The sequence below is a fragment of the Myotis davidii genome, unplaced genomic scaffold (genome assembly GCF_000327345.1).
Source record: "Myotis davidii unplaced genomic scaffold, ASM32734v1 scaffold111, whole genome shotgun sequence".
NCBI classification, from domain to species: domain Eukaryota; kingdom Metazoa; phylum Chordata; class Mammalia; order Chiroptera; family Vespertilionidae; genus Myotis; species Myotis davidii.
Window position 1 is genome coordinate 324,803 of NW_006284347.1, and position 17,822 is coordinate 342,624.

The window sequence follows — 17,822 nt, forward strand, 5'->3', positions numbered from 1 at the left end:
TTAAAGGGATGCCTTCTGACACATGCATTCTTCGGTGATTTTGACGTTGTGCAAACATCACAGAGTGTCCTTACACAACCTAAATAGTATGATGTACTACTGTACTTCTATGTGCTATACTTTTCTATGACTGGCAGCTCTGTTTGTTTACACCCATATCGCCACAAACACGTAATTTGTTGTGCTATGAATGTCACCAGGTGACAGGAATTTCCAGCTCCGTTAATCTTACAGGGTCACTGTCATATGCATTCCATTGCTGACCGAATGCGATACAGCGCATGACTATACAAGGGGCATCGTAATTGTCAGGACCCAGAGCTCTGGCTGAGAGCTGTGCCCTCCCACCCCCATTGGCTCATGCAGAAGAGAGGGCTTGCCCATTCCCTTCTTCCTCCCACTGTGGGGTCCCTGGAGCTCATGCAGACCCCCAGGCCTAGTGCTGAAGTCACTTGCAGCTAGTGTTCGCAGGCCAAGGAGCCCTGGCCCAGAGGTGAATGGCAAACAGCCTGCCAGCCCAGGCTCTTCTCCATCCCTGCTCTTCCCCTGCCCGCTGTGGGGTGTTGAATGCAGACACACAGGCCCTGGTACAGCCAAACCTGGACCAATCAATAGCGGAGTGGGAAGCAGCTTGCTGTTTGAGGGTTGGACTGGTTCATTCTGTCCAGAGTGTCAGATGGACAAGTGGACATGTCTACAATGTGTCTTGCCCTCCCCAAGGGCTCTGAAGACTTCCTGGGGACCCCACCAGTGGTCAGCGGCATCCAGCCTCTTTTCCGGCATTAGTTTGTCCTAGGCTAGTCCAATGGTCTCTGCAGTTGGCCACAAACAGAACTGACTCAGACTGAGCCCAGGTAGCAGGGCTGTGGTCACAGGAGTGAGGGAGCCAGCAGCGGGCAGGGGCTGGAGCTGAGGCCTGCACACTGTGTGACATCAGAAGCTCCTGGGCCCAGGGTCCAGGGCAGAGTCCCAGGCTCTGAGAGCAAGGCCCAGGGACCTGCATTTTAACAAGGGGAGGGGGGCAGTCCTGCACACTCAGGATTGACTTCCGGTCTATGGTGCAAGGTGAGAGCTGGACCTTCTTGGTAACCTGCCACCTGCAGCTCTGAGGCCAGCCTGAGGGTCACCTTCTTCCCCAGGACGGGGCTGCCCTGTGCCCCTCTGCTTCTGAGGTCACCGGTTAGAGGATGTGGCCAGGAGTAGGGACAATAAGCAAATGCGCTTCCCCACCCGTGGAGAACTCTGATTGCAGGGCTGTGGGTCCTTGGGGAAGGTGGGGTGGCCCTAAGGCACCCGGACAACCCCAGGCCTGTGGCAGCTCCCAGCCTCCCTGGGGCAGGCAGCTGAGTGTGCGTGTGAGTGGTTTGGGTTGCAACCTCTGGGCCGGAAGGCCGACTGCAGTCCAGTGTCACCTGGCGGTGGCAGCAGCAGTTGTGGCGGGTGAGGCGGGTGCCAGGGGAGCTGATTGCAGAAGGCCTTGGGACACCAGGTCCTGGCCCAGAGCCAAGGGTGCCGACCTCCCCCCTCTCCCTCTACCCTTCTGCCCCAGAAACAGCACTGGCTGCATCCACAAAGAAAACATTTCAGAGGCTGATGGATTTTTCACAAAAGATATATTTGCTACTCCTCTCAGTGCATCTTGAGCACCTGCCAGAATCTCTCAGGAATGTGTAGAAGCCCCTTCCTAGGCCTTGGAGACAAGGCCCTTCACAGCTTGTACAATGGCATCCTTGTCGATGCCAAACATCTTCAGCAGTTCAGCTGGCTTCCCGCTTCTTGGAACCTGGCTGACGGCCAGGCGGGTGACGGTGACGCCGGGCTCGCCCACGACTGCAGAGGACACTGCCTCACCTATGCCACCTGGGCCAAGGGAAGGGAGGGAGTCAGGGGATTCGGTCTCAGGCTGAGCAGTGGGTGGGGTCCCCTGCTCCTCTGCCAGCCTGAGTTTATTCCCTAACCCAGTGGTCAGCAAACTGCGGCTTGGCAAACTGCAGCTCTTGAGCCACATGCGGCTCTTTGGCCCCTTGAGTGTGGCTCTTCTGTGCCGACTTCTGCGCATGGGCCACGAAGTTTCAATCACATTGTACGTGCGCGCCCGCACGTGGTATTTTGTGGAAGAGCCACGCTCAAGGGGCCAAAGAGCTGCATGTGGCTCAAGAGCCGCGGTTTGCCGACCATGGCCCTAACCCAACGATTACAGAGACGGCATATACACTACCCCTTCGCCCCTACAGTGGTCATAACAGACTTCACGAATCAATCACTATATTTTCTTTTCATAAGCCCAAATGTGGCATCTGAGTCATTTTAACATCATCTGGGCAGCTGTCACCAATGGACTAGCGTCTGCCCTTGTTCCCAGAGTCCAGGCCCATCTCCTCCCCTGTGGAGAGAAGGTGGTGCGGGTTATGGAGGACTGCTCTGTAAGGACTCATGAGACAGAAACTGTGTGGCTTTCCCAGTTTGATTCTGCATGGTAACTACTTCCGGGACACAGGCCACCTTGTTTCCACTCTTAGCAGTGAGATGGTACTCCCCCAAGGGCAGGGCCTCCGTGGAGCGATTCCAGCAGCTGAGCTGAGAGTTCTCCCCTACGTTACCAGTAGCTAACATTTCACCCCCTGCCCCAGCGGCCCTGGCTCTCTGGCGGGGCCCCTCACCTTCGTAGTAGTGGTCCTCCACGGTGAGGATCCTGCCCTTGGTAGCCCGGGCACTGTCAAGAATGAGCTTCCGGTCCAGGGGCTTGATGGTGAAAGGATCCAACACGCGAATGTTGATCTTCTCTGTGAGGGCAGAAGATGCAGGGACGTGCTGAGGGAAACGGGCTGGATGCTGTGGGTCTGCCCTTTTATGAGCCCTGAGAGGGGGACTGGCTGGGGTGTCCTGAGAGCTGTCCCAGCTTGCGGCCAGCCCCTGTCCTGGGGGCCAGCGGTCCTGTTCCCACTGTTCATGCTTACCACCCCCAGAGCTTGTCCCCTTCCTCTGCTGACACGTGGTGCCAAGTGCTCCAGCACCTGGCACCCACCCCTCCTCCCGGGAGCCTTCCCCGCTGTTCCAGGAGCAGCTGGTCCCTCTTCCCTCACGCCCAGGGCCAGAGGATCTCGGCCTTGGACGGTCAAGAACACCGAGGGGCAAGTGTGGGGCCCACACAGCTTCCTTTCCTCCTCCAGATGCCCTTGCAGATGGAGGGGAAGCCAGAGAGCTCCAGGTGTCTGATCTGAGATAAGCCATGTACTCATGGGATGTCGGGGATGAAGCTGTGGCTGCAGGCAGGCAGCCCGGTGTCAGGTCAGGTGACGACCAGCAGAATGACCTCGGGAGGACAAGTCCAGCTCCGCCAGGACTTCTTCATACCTCCCCCGGACTTCCATCCCTGCTGGGGCCGGCTTCCCCGGCTTCTCCAGCCCATCCTGCTCCTGCCCCTGCCTTCCTCCAGCTCCTCCGAGCTCTGTACATGCAGTTCCTTCTGCCCGGGCCTCTTCGCTCCTGTTTGCTCATCAGTCCTTTGCGTATCTGAGGTCACTGCCCTAAGCATGCCCCTATCTGGCCTCTCCTTCATGCTCAGCATGAGATGTGACATCTACTGTGATTCTGTCGTAGGGGAGGCTAATGCCTGTCTCCCCTACGTTACCAGTAGTTAACATTTTCAAGCTCTTAATGATGATAATAATGAGAGATTGCCCAGCTGGTGTGGCTCAGTGGTGGAGCGTCGACCTATGAACCAGAGTTAACGTTTCGGTTCCTGGTCAGGGCACATGCCCGGGTTGTGGGCTCGATCCCCAGTGTGGGTTGTACAGGAGGCAGCCGTTCAATGATTCTCTCTCATCATTGATGTTTCTCTCTCCCTCCCTCTCCCTTCCTCTCTGAAATCAATAAAAATATATTTTTTAAAAAATAATAAGAGGTTGCCTGGCTGGTGTGGCTAAGTGGTGGAGCACTACCCTATGAACCAGGAGGTCACAGTTTGATTCCTGGTCAGGGCACATGCCCGGGTTGTGGGCTCGATCCCCAGTGTGGGTTGTACAGGAGGCAGCCGTTCAATGATTCTCTCTCATCATTGATGTTTCTCTCTCCCTCCCTCTCCCTTCCTCTCTGAAATCAATAAAAATATAACAATAATAACACCAGGTTACTATTTACTGAATCCCCAAGACAGCCCCACGGGGAAGGTGAGAGTATTTCAATTTCACGGATGAGAAAAGGAGGCACAACGATGCTAAATAACTTACTAACTAGTGCCCAGCTGAGTGGCAGTTCCACCCCACTGACAGGCCCCAGGGCCTCTGATCTGACTACTGTGCTGGGCACCTCGACTCCAGGGCCGCAGGGCAGGGACTGTGGCCACTGCAGCCCCAGAACTTAGCATCATGCCGGGCACAAAGCAAATGCTCATGGGATGAATATTACCACTTAATAGGATGAAATTAATTCCTACCCCCAAGACCTAGTAATGCAGTCAGCGCCCGATTTAAGACTATGTGGGTCCCTCCGTCCTCACCTTTCTTCAGCAGGTCAGCAGCAGCCAAGGCCTCGTGCAGGGTCACCCCGGCTCCGATCACAGTCACCTGGTCATCCTGGCTCTTCAGGACCACCTGGGGGTGACACGGGGCCAGTGAGGCTCGGGGATGGGTGGCCTGAGGTGGGCCCTGGCCTCGGGCTCATTCTGTGGGGTCTCCCCGGGCACGAACCACACTGACCTTGGCTTGTCCGATTTGGAAATCCTCGTTGTTGCTATAGATGATGGCGTTCTCGGGGCGGCTGGTCCGGATGAAGCAGATGCCCTGGGATGAAACAGTAACCGAGGATTACGGGACGCAGCCATCCCACCTCCAACAGCAAGGTTGTTCTAGAAGGCTGTCACCTCCCACCCGCAAACGTCCTCCACCCTCCACCCCCATGGAGGTGTCTGTCAGTCACCTCGTGCGACTGTTCCTCCAGGAGGAAAACGACTCTTGCCCTCTGCAGCGTGCACCTCTCCAAACACTCTTCCCAAGGGACAGTGGCCAACGACTTTGCCAGCCCCAAGCCCCAGACGGAAAATGAGTTTTCCATCAGGCAGAGTGGCCACCCAGTGGGGCTGCTCCCCGGGATGCTTCCAGCAGGTCCCAGCCCCGGCCCTCTGGCCTAGGGCAGTGCGGCTCTTGGTCGGGACCATGTTGCTCATTATGTCTTGGTGACTCCAACTCAGGGAGGCCAGACAGGCATCACCTGCCACACTAGCAGGGCTGCCAGGATTCTCAGTGGAGAAAGAGCATGGTGATCAATTACAATGCCTGTCCTGTGGCAGGAAGGATGGCAAGTACTTCACTGTTCCTGGTCTAACTTCTACAAGCTACAGACTCCAGGGGAAGGTCAGGACACACCACTCTGGGGCAGTGAACGGCCAGCACTGTGCCCGCAGGCTGGCCTCTCTGCCCCCCTCGCCCCCACCCCCCTCTCAGCAGAAAACAGAACAGCATGTGACCAACCTTTGTATTGGCTGCTAGTTCCACCGCCTTCTCTGTAGACACCCCATCACTTGGGTAGAAGACAGTGGACATGGGGACTGCTCGAAACATGGCCAGATCTTCCAGGGCCATCTGAGAAGGCCCGTCTTCCCCTGGGACGTGGGAAAGGACATGCTGAAGCAAGACCCCCCCCCTCCATGGACCCACCTTTCCCCTGACCACCTGGCCCAGAAGTCCAGGGAAAGTCCAGGGGCTAAGCACCCTGGCCCCGGTTCAACTCACCAATGGACACGCCGCAGTGGGAGCCACAGAGGTTGATGTTGCTCTCGGAGATGGCCGCCATGCGAATCTGGTCGAAGGCTCGCGTGTAGAAGGCCGCGAAGGTGCTGCAGAAGGGGACGGTCCTGTTGCGGGTGGCACAGCCCACGGCGATGCTCACCTGGGGGCGGAGCAAGGAGAGGGTGGCTAGGGGTTCTGTCATCTTAGTGATGTAATTCTCCTCCTCTCCAAGTGATGCCTGCACACCATGGACTCCCAAGTCTGTTTCCAAACACAACTCCTTCCACTTGAAATAACCATGTTATTTGTCTTTCCTAAACCCTCACCAAGGATATATTTTATTGATTTTAGAGAGAAGAAGGGGAAGAGAGAGAGAGAAAAACATCGATCATTGCCTCCTGTACACACCTGCACCTGCAACCTGGTATGTGCCACAACCAGGAATCTCATCGGCAACCTTTCCATGCACCGGATGGCACTCCAACCAACCAAACCACACCAGCCAGGGCTGAAATAACCATTTCACAAGTTCTCTGAAAACTACTGTCCTGGGGAACATTTCCCCCGAGCAGCAAGCAAAGCCTTTTCCAGAGCAGGCTAGTCAAGTTGGGTGCAGATGGTCCATCTTCCCAACCTATGCAATCCCCTCCCCCATCTCCTGGCCAACCCCGAGGCCTCTGCAGAGACCAGCCCTCCAACCCTGAGTGCCAGTGGAGGCTCCGCCCAGCAGCAATACAGGCATTGGTTCCAGGTTGGCTGTCTCTGCGTAGCTCAGCAACCCACCGCTGACGAGAGCCCTTCTCCCCCAGATCCTGGGCCCCCTCAGCCTCCACATCCTGCCAGTCTAGGCCGGACTCTGCAGCTGCCAAGGCTAGAAACCACAGAGAGAGGACTTCAGTTTTTGCTGGAAAAACCTTGGTGTGAAGCCAGGAGCCTCCAGAGGAGGAAGCTCTCAGTCCCTAAAGGCCTGCAGGCCCGGCTGGGCTGCTCGGCCAGGAGAAGCGGATGTTTTGACAAACAGGACAAAACATCCTTCCTATTTCACCACCTCCGTTCCTGATAAGGTGCTGCTAACCCAACTGTGTGCATGGCAGGGGCCCAGAGCCTGTGCACAAAAGGGCTCAGCAGACGTGGCTGGTGGGCCCATTGTGTTCCAGCCCACCTTCCACTTGGAAGGCCCTCTGCCCCGAGAGCCCATCCACCCCACCTGGCTCACGTGCAGCACTCCTGTGCACACCTGAGCCCACTCAGCTCTTCCGTGCACACTCACCCAGGACACTTACACCCGGGCATGGCACGCCCCACAAAGTGTGGCTACTTGAAGTCAAGGTCAGTGCTGAATCCTAGCTGTTCTGAGGTCTCCCTGGGTAGCTAGCAGGTGCCTGGCACAGCCAACGTAGCTGCCCAAAAGGGGCAGAAGGGCTCTAGCCCTGCCCCTGCACCCCTCAGACCTCTCCCCCAAGGTGGTGACTGGCCCTGTGCCCACCTGCCCGCCCTGGCACCCACCATGTTCTGCTCGGCAATGTAGCACTCGATGAAGCGATCGGGGTGCTCCTTTTTGAAGAGGTCCGAGAAGGTGGAGTTCTTGGTGTCCCCATCCAGAGCGATGATGCGGTCGCTGGCGTGGCCCAGCTTGGCCAGGGCCTGCCCGTAGGCCTTGCGGGTAGCTATCTGTGGGGAGGAGAGTGGGAAGGCTGAGCACCGCCCAGGCACCTGTGAGGTGCAGCTTAGAACCCTGCACAGCCTCTGGGGGACACTTTTTAGGGAGGAAAAGAATTGGGGCAGAAAAAGAAATATCAACAACACACGACCCTGTGAAGTTAACTTCTACAACGAACTTGGGAGTCCCTGCAGTCTCTTGGCCAGCCCAGCGGAGGGGTTTGTGCTGCAAAAGATGTCCTAATAGCACCCTCCCTGCCCCCCTCTGCACATGAGGGAGACTGTGAACTTGCCCCACTCTGGGCAGGAATACAGAGTCTGGGAGTCAGGAAGCCTGAGGCCAGCTGCACAGATGGACTCCCCCAGGGGAAGCCCCAGAGCAGGGCAGGCCTCCCTAGCCTTTGCCAGGCCAGACAAAGGCCAGTCCTGAGCTCAGGCCAAGGCTGAGGGCCAGGGAGGGGGACTCAGGAGCTGTGCTTTGATCCCAGTGATGTCTGTAGCTTGCTGTGTGACTGTGGGCAAGTCCCTTGCCCTCTCTGAGCCTCTGCAGGTAAATGATTCCTGAGCTGGTTATTTCCATGAAGGAACTGGCAGGAGCAGCCCTGCAGGGTCCTCCTCACCCTGAAATAACCCCTCTCCTCTAGATTAGACCCATCTTGGCCCCAACCTTGGGGAGCCGAAGAACCACGGCCACCCCACCGTGCTAGTCTAGAAAAGCGAAGCCGGACTCTACCTTGTCCCCAACTTTGTAGCTGGGTGGGGTGGGCATGCGGATGTTGGTGATGTCCACCGAGGGCGCGTCCTCCTGCGGGGGAGTCGCCAGGATCTTCTTTTTGCTCTGGATCTGGCTCTGGATCTCCTGGATGACCTGGTCAGCCATGTTTTTGGGGAGGGGCTTCCCATGCCAAGACTCCTTATCTTCTACCCCTGCAGGTGCCATGTAGGAGGGCAGAGGGCCAAGTAAGACGGATACTCCCAGAGGGCCAGGAAGCTACTCCGGGGGCCTGGCCCCCCCACCCGTCAAGGGACAGTCAGGGGAGAGGGAGGAACAGTGTCATCACAGTCAAGCAGAGCCCTGTGCCAGGCACCACGGGGGTCAGGACTCCACATGCCTCGTCCCCACAGACCAGACACCTCCTCCTCCAGCAGCTCACAGCCAGGTGTGCCACCGCCCCAGCCCGGGCCCACGGAGAGGCACATGCTGTAGAAATCCTACTCAGTTTCTTGGCCGGGCTGGGATCCTGGCCATCAGGAGGGAGAGCTGAGGCCTAGAGCAGGGCAAGCACTGCCAGGTCCCGGGAACAGCTGTGAGCCATGGGGCAGGCCCGCCAGAACCACTAGGTGCTGTACCGTGCGGGGACCTCCGAGGTCGCCTCAGCTGGGCGGAGCCACAGACTGACCCCCGAGGCAGCACTGGGCAGCCCCACGGACCCCCAGGTCTCCCCTCGGAAGCTCCGAGGTCTCCAGAGGAGCCACGCCCCCCAAGCGGGGGCACAGCCAGGGCACCTACCACAGGAAGCCAGCCCAGAGCCTGCAGTTAGGCCTCCAGTGCCACAGACTCCCTGTGTCCACAGTCAAGTCCCCGACCTCTTCTAGCCCCATCTCCCCACCTGGGTGGTAAGGAGCCACATGCCGGCATCACGCTCACGCCTGGCACAGGAACCGTCTTCTAGATCCTCCAGGCTCTCTGCCCGCACAGGCCTCTGCTCAGCCCTTATCTACGGCCGGAGGGCTGTCCCCCACCCTCACCTGGGGGAACCAGGTCTTCCCAGGGCCCTCCTGGCCCATCAGCTCAGGGCAGACAGCTGGGGCTGTGGAGGGTGCTCTGAGAGTGCCAGCCAGGAGGGGAGGTGGGATGGTCTCCTTTCCCCTTACCCATAGGCCTTCCCGGTCCCTCCACTCCTTCTGCTTACACATGCCCTCAGCAAAGGCCAGCCTGGCCTGGATTTGAATCCTAAGCTCAGCCATGCTGACCACTGAGTCCCCAGCCAGGGTGCACTCACTACTGCGGCTCCCCAGACACATGATCTTAGAGAATGGCCCCCTTTTGTGGAAACCCCCACCCACTCAGTTAGCCACAGGGCCCATTCCCAGGGGTGGCAGGGAGACACGTGCATACGGACCCGAGATCCCTCGGCCCTTGAAGGTCTTGGCAATGATGGCTGTCGGCTGGTGCTTGGCCTGGCTAAAGGCCTTGCAGAGCTCCTCCACGCTGTGTCCGTTCACGATGACGGTGTGCCAGCTGGGGACGGAGAAGGGGCTGTGAGAGGCAAGGACCAGTGCCCAGGGACCCCGAGGGGCTCCCAGGGGAAGGCCTTGGGGAGCTGGGGAGTCAAAAACATTCCTGTTTTCTCTTTTCATATCCTTTCACTTCCTCTTGTTCACTTGGTACAGATTTTCCTCTCTCCTAAGTCATTCAAAGCTTAGTCCAATTATTGCCTCTTTTGTTCCTCATCTATTCATTTCCTACTGAGAGCTGCTTTTGGGATGATGCACTGGGTTTGGAATCTGTCAGATTCTTGATGAATTTTTTGGCCTAATTTTCATTTGTCTGATCACTCCACAGATACTGGGTGTGGTGCTGGAACTTTTTAAACGCATCCACACAGGGCCCTCAGAGCCCTGCACAGTCCCGCCCAGAGTCCAGTCTCCGCAGCCAGGACTGAGCCCTGGCCCTGGGCCCTCCGAGCTCTAACTGCAGAGTGCCTTATATTTGAGGTGAGGGCCCCGCTGGCTGACACCCACTCACATGGACCTCCCTGCTTTGTAACATGTGACTGAATTCACAAACCCTTTCTCCCCTTTCACCAGGAGAGGAGGCTGGTCTCTCCCACAGGCTGGCTGAATGGGTGCAGGAGGCAGCCAGCGGACCCAGGTTCAGACCCCTTCACGCCCCTTAGCCTCACGAGCAAGTGTGGTTCACACCATGCACCCCCACCCACCCAGGAACAAAGTGAGGATGTGTGAGACGTTACGTGCAGTCTCTGAGAGCTATTGTGCCGCACGGCACACAGAGGAACTCACTTAAAACTGGGCCTTCGCCCACAAATCCACGAGGTGGCCTGGGCTGCCACTTTAAGCCCTAATGCCCAAAGTCTGAAATTGTGTCAAAACCTGAAAAAGGGACTCATTCGCCTCCGGCCTCAGCCCCTGCACCTGCAAGTTTCCAGCACCGTGGCTCCCAGGCTGGGGGTGCCCGGCCACGGCCTGTACGTACCCGAAGGCCTCGCAGCGCTTCTGGTAGACGTCCAGCTGGTGCTGCAGTGGGGCCGGCTCGCTCTGGCCCAGGCGGTTGATGTCAAGGATGGCCACGAGGTTGTCCAGCTTGTAGATGCCGGCGAAGGCCATGGCCTCCCACACGGAGCCTTCCGACAGCTCCCCGTCTCCCAGCAGGCAGTAGACACGGTAGCTGCAGACAGGTGGTGGGGATGAAGCGGGCACCTGCCCTGGGCCACCACGCTCCAGGCCTGTCCCTCCCCAGGAGCCCGCGCTCTGGGTCAAGGAGCCCCCCCTCCCCAGGATGTGCAATCACGCCGGCAGGTGCCTGATGCCCACGCCAAGTCCACGGGTGAGGAGGTGGCTGTGGAGGAAGCTGTCAGGAGCGCCACAGAGTACTGGCTGCTGAGACAGAGCTCCGAGAGGCAGCAGTCTGGTCGTAAGATGCAGGGCATCGGGGTTGTCAGGGCACAAGGAAAAGGAATGTCCACCGGGGCCAAGGCCTCGCACGGGCAGGAGGGCCTTCAACTGCCCGCTGCAGGGGGGCCCATTCCCTCCCTCTCCCCCTCCCACGCACCAGGAGTGCTGGGGGAGCCCGGGACTCGCTGGAGGGCCAGAGGGAAAGGGGGCCTTTCTGCTTGAAGAAGCTGGCCTGGGGGGGAGAGGGGAGCCTGGGAGGTGTGCCAAGCAGCACCCCAGAGGGAGGCCTCACGTAAAGAATGAGCACCAGCTCCCGAGGGGACTCATGCTGCGACATGACCTCACGTGACCTCTCCCCAAGCGTCTGAGGTTGGTTCCTGCCCAAGACAGGAGCGGCTAGGCCTGCGCTTTCTCCACCCCAGGGCCTCTCCTGCCCTTAACAGAGGCAACCACGGTCTTTTCAAAGGCAGAGTGACATGGTCAAAAGAGCGCTGGACTGGGTGTTACCCAGCTGACCAAAACTTCCCTGGATCTGGGGAAGGGTGGGGCCAATGGGGCGAGGCTAGAGGTAGGAAGACCAGTTCAGGGATCTGACCTCCCCGCCCCCCCATTCCCAACATCTCCCAGATGTGAGGGAATGGCTGAGGAGCAGCAGCCACAGGCACTGAAACAGGAACCCCACCCACAGGCTGGCATGTGGCATCTACGGTTCCTAGGGGGCTCTAGCAAGGTGCTGGGCCCTATACTCACTAACCCGCCAGGGAAGGTAAATGCAGTTGTTATTCCCAGAACACAGACAAGGAGATAGGCTCAAATGTGAAGGGACTCGTCTAGAGGAAATGCAGTTGGGAGCAGCTACGCGGGGATTCAAACACAGGTCTGACTGTCCACTGCTTGCTGTCTAGGGAGGCAGGCATGGAGGGAGGGACTTGCCCAGTGTCCAGCTGCAAGGCCAGGGAGTGAGGCTGGTTCCTGGCTGGGCTCAGAGGGGACACAGCTGCCCTGCTGCTGCAGCAGGAACCGGTCCTGGAGCCAGAGAAGGGGTGGGCACAGCCATGGCACTGTCAGCATGACTCAGCACCTCCACAGGCCAGCAGGTTAAGAAGGAGTCCCCCTCATTTTTCCCTTCTGTGGCTTCCAAAAGGCCAGGCCACCAGTTCCCTGGCCGGGAGCAGAAGGTCCCGGGGCCCACACTCAGGGGCTTATCTGAAGCTGCGCCCTGGGTCAGAAGCTCCTGGAGTCTCCAGGCGGATGGGGCGGAGCCAGAGGCCTGCAGGGACCCGCTTCCCCAGAAAGGAATTCCCGGGAAGCAGGCTGGCTGCTTTCCCAACCCACACCCACTTCCAAGGAAGCCCGACTGGCCTTTGGGGCCAAGGCTCCAGTCAGGAGGGCAACCTGGGCTCCGGGGAAAGACACTGGAGCCCCACAGAAGTCAGGCTCACCCCAAGCTCGGAGTTACCACCACACGGGGAAGGGACCCTCAACAGAGGGCGGCTTGTGGCAGAGGTGTTGGCAAACCTCCCCAAATGTCCAACCAGAGGACTGTCCGAACGGGGTACAGCAGGCCCATAACACGGAACGTCAACGGCCAGCAATCACTGTGAGAAAGGGCTCACAATGTTCAGATTTTTCTAAAGAGCAGAATGTCTAGGGCTGCACATTTGCAAGTTTCTTCTCACAATAATGAGGAGGAAATACGATTCGCTGAGATTTAAAGGGGGAGAGGTTACGAATAAAGAAGCCCGGCTGGCGTGGCTCAGTGGACTGCGCGTCCACCCATGCACCACGAGGTCACCAGTTGGATTCCCGGTCAGGGCAGATGCCTGGATTGTGGGGTCAATCCCCAGTAGGGGGTGAGCAGGAGGCAGCCGATCAATGACTCTCTCTCTCCCCCCGCTTCTCTCTCGCTCACATCAATAAAAACATATTTTAAGAAATAGTGAAGAAAATGTCCATTTCTTTTTAATGCTTTTCTGTATTTTTCAAATGAGCATTTCAATCAAAACAAAACCATTAAAAAAGAAACGAAAGAGTCAGTGTGATGCATGGTCCCTGCCGGTGGCTGGGCAACATGCTTGGAGGCCAGGTGCGCTCTATCAGGACACGGCCTCGGGAGCCTGGCATGACCTGATAGTCCCCTCGACACCCTTATCTCTCCCACACCCCCTCCTCCACGCACAGTCCTGGGCCCTGAGCCTGAGCCAGGCCTGCTGCTGGGAGCCCAGCCGAACCCCTTCTCCCGACACCGGCTCATTCCATTACGTTAGGGCGAGGAAAAGACCCTTCACGGGGAATTATTCAAGCAGCTTTTGGGATGAATTAACTCGCATCTCTGGTTCTGTGCCACCAAAATGCTCTTAAACATACATCCCATTCCTTGTGATTTTCTTCACAGTGAATCACTTCTGGGGACTGAAGGCAGAGGCTGTGCTGCCAGGTGACACTGGCCTGGGAGGGTCTGGGACACCTCACAGCCCCAGCCACCTCCTGAAGGGCAGTCTCAGGAGCCCCTTCCCCTGCGCGCAGTAGGTGCTCACCGCAGTGTAGCATCCAACCAGGCTCCCTGCAGCCTCCTGTCCTTGGAGGGCTGTGGTCACCACCACCTCCCACTGCCAGGGGTGGGCTGTAGGGCACTGGGGAAGCCATGGCTGCAGAGCTGGGCCCTTCCTGCCACCTGCAGGCCAGGCTCCATCAGCCCCTCCTGTAGGGAGCGTCCTACCCACTGGGCTCCCTGAACCTCCTAGGCTTTGCTCGGGACCCTCAGAACAGTCTGAGAATCTGAATAAGGACTCAGGAAGCAGGGGTGCATGCCCTGGGTTTAAATCCAGCCTCCACCACACCTTACTTCAGTTTCCTCATCGGTGGGAGGACTAACTCTGCTCAGTCACCACTCAGGCTGCAGGGGGGGTTATCAAGGTGAAAACCTACCAAGCTCTGAGCACTGAGTGCAAGGCCCCCGACGGGAATGGTGTAGAAACCAGCTGACAAGTGATCTCCTTAAAGCCTGCAGCCAACACTTCCCCCCCGCCCCCAATAGAGACCGGCTGCAGGTCCTATGGGGACACGGAGACAGCCTTGTGGCTGAAATCTGCCAGCACCACCTGGCACTGAAGCAGCAAATCTCTGTGATCGGTCCCCTTCTCCAATGTTTGTGTCTTCCCTGGCTGACAGGTGGGGTCAGGGAAGCCCAGAACCCTCCAGAATCCAACATCTCCTTTCCCAACGCAAAGGCAAACAGCGGGGCCCGAGCTTGTGGCACTCAGACACCGAGGGTGGGGCCCACGGAGACTTCAAGGGTCCGAGAACCAGGCTTGGGGGTGACACAGGAGCTCACCAGCCAAAGCACTTTGGACAAAGAGCACATGCCTGGAGCAGGGGCTCTGGGCTCAAATCTGGCCCCATCAGTCACTTCAAGGGACTGAGGGCGGTCCCTTCACTCCCTGGAGCCTGTTTCCTTCTCTGGTCATGGGCCAGCTTAGGCCACACACGTACTATTACTCAGCTCCAACTCAGGTAAGAGGGAGTGCCTGGTGCCAACAGTGAGGGCTGGACCCCTCCCCAAACTCCTGAGGGTGGGTGGGGAGCGGGAGCATTACCTGGCTTTGTCGAAGTACTTGCCCGTGTAGGCCATCCCGCAGGCGGCCCCAAGGCCCTGGCCCAGGGAGCCAGTGGCCACATCGGTGAAAGCTTGTTTCTGTCACAACAGAGAGCCACAGTCACTCACAGGGGAGAGAGGGGACAGCAGCTCACCTCCCGGGGTCCTGGAGAGCCTGTCTGAGCGCCACATGCCTACCCAGGCGTAGCCACGCGCCGAGGTCTGCAGAAGGCTCTGCCCCAGGGCAGCCTCCACCAACAGAAGTAGGACTGAGGTTCATATATGGCTCTGCCACCAGGCGGTGTGACCTCAGGCCAGAGACTGAACCTCTTTGGGCCCCAGTTCCCTCATGGGTAAAGGGAACCCACTCGTCCAGCTCACACACAGCGGCCAGAATTCATGACAAAACTGATAGAATGCTTGGCCCTAGTGGGTGCCCAGATGGGGGTGGGGGGAGTGAGTTCCCATGGTAACCCATGAACTTCAAACATCCGCAGGGATTAGCACCCTAAGGAGCAAACTGGGTCCCTTCCCTGGTGCACCCCAGCACCCTGCAACCCCCTCCCTGACACCGGGACCTCATCTCCCGCGCGGTGTCTATACGGCCAGGGGGGCCAGGGGAAGGGAAGCCAGGCGCCTGGTGCTTCAGGAGTTTATCTCTGCAGTTGACGCAGAGCACCCCGAAAGGCCTCACCCTTCAGCACCAGCTTCGGGTGAATGGAGCGAGCCCCCCAAACACCCGCTTCTTTCCTTCCTCCTATCAATGCCCTTCTCTACCTTTTAATACCCCCGGTTCTTCAGTGGGCACCCCACCCCCTTCCGACACGCCTCGGGAAGCAGGAAGTGGAGCCATGGGCCTGTGTGGCTCCTGGTGGGGTACACTTACCGGGACAGGGTGCCCGTCCAAGTCGGAGCTGATCTTCCTCAGGTTTAGCAGCTCTGCCTCGGGCAGGAAGCCGGCTTCAGCCCAGACGGCGTACAGGATGGGAGCTGCGTGACCCTGCCAGGGATGGACGGTGGAGGGAGGGGTCAGGTGGCGAGCTGGGCCCACCGCACACTGACACCTGGGCCTGGCGAGCCTGCCGGCCCAGGGATCCGTTTCCAGGAAGGAACCAAGTGAAGGCCACTTCCCCCGCTTTCATCCTCTCTCCAGCCAAGGCCGCACAGGCCCCAGGACAGGTGCAGGGAGAGCACAGCTGTGAGGCCGGCAGACGCCAACACCCCAGCAGGCAGCTCGCTGCCCTAATCCCTGGCTTCTGGCGTGTGAAGAGGCTTGGACAGACTTCTAAGCTAGGATGCCCCAAGAGACAAGAGGCCACAGAGCCGGGCCTGGGTACTGGCAGATTCCAGGGTTTGTGGCATGGCTGCGATTCTCGTGCAGGAGGAGGGGCAGGACCAGGTGCCCCATCCCAAACCCTGCTGCAGCACACCACCAATCCCGAGGGAGCAGGCTGTGGTCCAGGGGTGCTGGCACAGCACAGAAAAACGTGTGCAAAAGCCGCAAGCCCTGGCCGGTTTGGCTCAGTGGAGAGAGAGTTAGCCTGCGAATGAAGGGTCCCGGGTTCGATTCCGGTCAAAGGCACGTGCCCAGGTTGCAGGCTCGATCCCCAGTTAAGGGTGTGCAGGAAGGAGGCAGCCAGTCAATGATTCTCTCTCATCATTGATGTTTCTATCTCTCCCTCTCTCTTCCTCTCTGAAAGCAATAAAAATATATTAAAAAAAAAAAAATAAGCCACAAGGCTGCACCCAGCAGACCACTTCCATGGTCCCCTATGAATTCAGTCACTTATTCCATAACTTGGGTTAAGTTACCAGCTGGGCCTGCTGTGTGGAAATGGAGCCTGAGGGGAGGGGGGGCCAGGGCTGGGCTGACGTGGGTGGAGGGTCCCCTCTGAGATGGCTCACTGCCAGCACCTTCTCAGGGCCCACAACACCCACCTCTGGTGAAAGGCGCGGGCTGGGCTCCTACCTTGGAGAGCACGAAGCGGTCGTTGTGAGCGTTCCGGGGGTCCTGGGACTTGTAGCGCATCGTGTGGAAGAAGAGGACAGACATGATCTCCGCGGCGCTGCAGCATGACGTGGGGTGGCTGTGGCCCAGGAGAGAGACGGACACGTGCATTATGGCCCTGGACCCCTGACCTACAGGGCTCACCCATGTTAGAGGCCTGGGGGTGCAAGTCCCAAGGAGTCACTGAGAGCCACATGCCCCTGCTCCCTGGAGGGTGACACAGGGTCTCAGGGAGGCAGCTGCTGGCCGCCTGGAGGTCGCACCCTCCCAGGGACAACAGTTCACACCTGGGGCTAGACTAGAGTAAGAAAGGAGGACCCAGGAGACTGGGCAGGCTAGCGCAGACCCAGTGTAAGGCAGAGGTGTGGCCGATGCTGGGGGAGCCCCGTTCTGGCCTTGTGGCTCTTAGTGGAGTTAGGGGTCAGCAGCTGAGCAACTGTGCTCCCTCTGCGACTAACCGGTGAGTTATATCCCAGTGGGACTGCCCATCATTCTGCCCTCCCAAGGCCAGGGGTGCTGGTCCTGAGGCCACAGGCAAGGGGTAAGGCACTGAGGCTCATGGAATTACCACAAACCTCCCAGCAGCCTCACGGGCCTGGTAGTCTGACAACTCGGGCTCTAGGCTCTCCCGATAGCATCATCGGGCTACTTGGTAGCTTTTTAATGGCATTCTGAGGGCCGGGGTAGCCATTAGGAACCATGCTTCAGTGCAGAACTTAAAAGGTAAAACACACGATCTCATCTCGCAAAGCTACACTCATACAGATATAAAAATCCCTTCTGCCCGTGACAAGAGCTGAGGCGGGCTGCCCTTCCAGCCCTGGAGTGGTGGGGCCAGGGAGTCCCCTTGGGTCCTATTAATTGCACAGCTATCTGAATGGCTACTGAGCAAAGGAATGAACAATATGAAGGACGTGCCAGCATTACAGCCCAGGGATGAGACATGTGCAGGTTCAGGTCTCTCAGGACCCACTTGACTACTCTAGTCACTGCCCCCAGGAATGGGGCCAGAGGACGGCGTTCCTGCTGGGACATGGTAATCCCCGGCTAACCCTGACTGAAGCCCTCCTGCCCACAGTTTCATCGAGGGAACGTGCCCCCACATCACTCCACCATGCAGCTCAACGAGGTCCTCACGTTAAAACACGTCCAATGCCAAATCCAAGGGCACATGCAACATCTGGAGCTCACAAATGCC

General features: G+C 58.4%; 1 protein-coding gene across 1 annotated transcript; it reads right to left on the bottom strand.

Annotated features, from left to right (window-relative positions):
* Nucleotides 1–1,596: 1,596 nt before the first annotated feature.
* TKT (transketolase) lies at nt 1,597–16,750 on the bottom strand. The gene is made up of 13 exons (XM_006754672.2): nt 16,586–16,750; nt 15,503–15,616; nt 14,618–14,715; nt 10,603–10,794; nt 9,509–9,627; nt 8,119–8,312; nt 7,233–7,397; nt 5,730–5,886; nt 5,469–5,599; nt 4,698–4,781; nt 4,499–4,592; nt 2,661–2,783; nt 1,597–1,860 (listed from the first exon to the last, which is right to left on the bottom strand). Exons 1-13 carry the CDS (start codon nt 16,733–16,735, stop codon nt 1,685–1,687), a joined length of 1,797 nt encoding a protein of 598 aa, XP_006754735.1. The 5' UTR covers nt 16,736–16,750; the 3' UTR covers nt 1,597–1,684.
* Nucleotides 16,751–17,822: the final 1,072 nt, after the last annotated feature.

Bases quoted from the DNA above. Each gene is read 5' to 3' on its own strand.
- TKT (XM_006754672.2), bottom strand. From the start codon at position 16,735: ATGCACGTGTCCGTCTCTCTCCTGGGCCACAGCCACCCCACGTCATGC. The intron at 4,593-4,697 runs GTCAGTGTGGTT...TGTCACCCCCAG, and splicing joins TCCAAATCGGACAAGCCAAG to GTGGTCCTGAAGAGCCAGGA. The intron at 1,861-2,660 runs GTGAGGGGCCCC...CCCTTGGCCCAG, and splicing joins GGAGGACCACTACTACGAAG to GTGGCATAGGTGAGGCAGTG.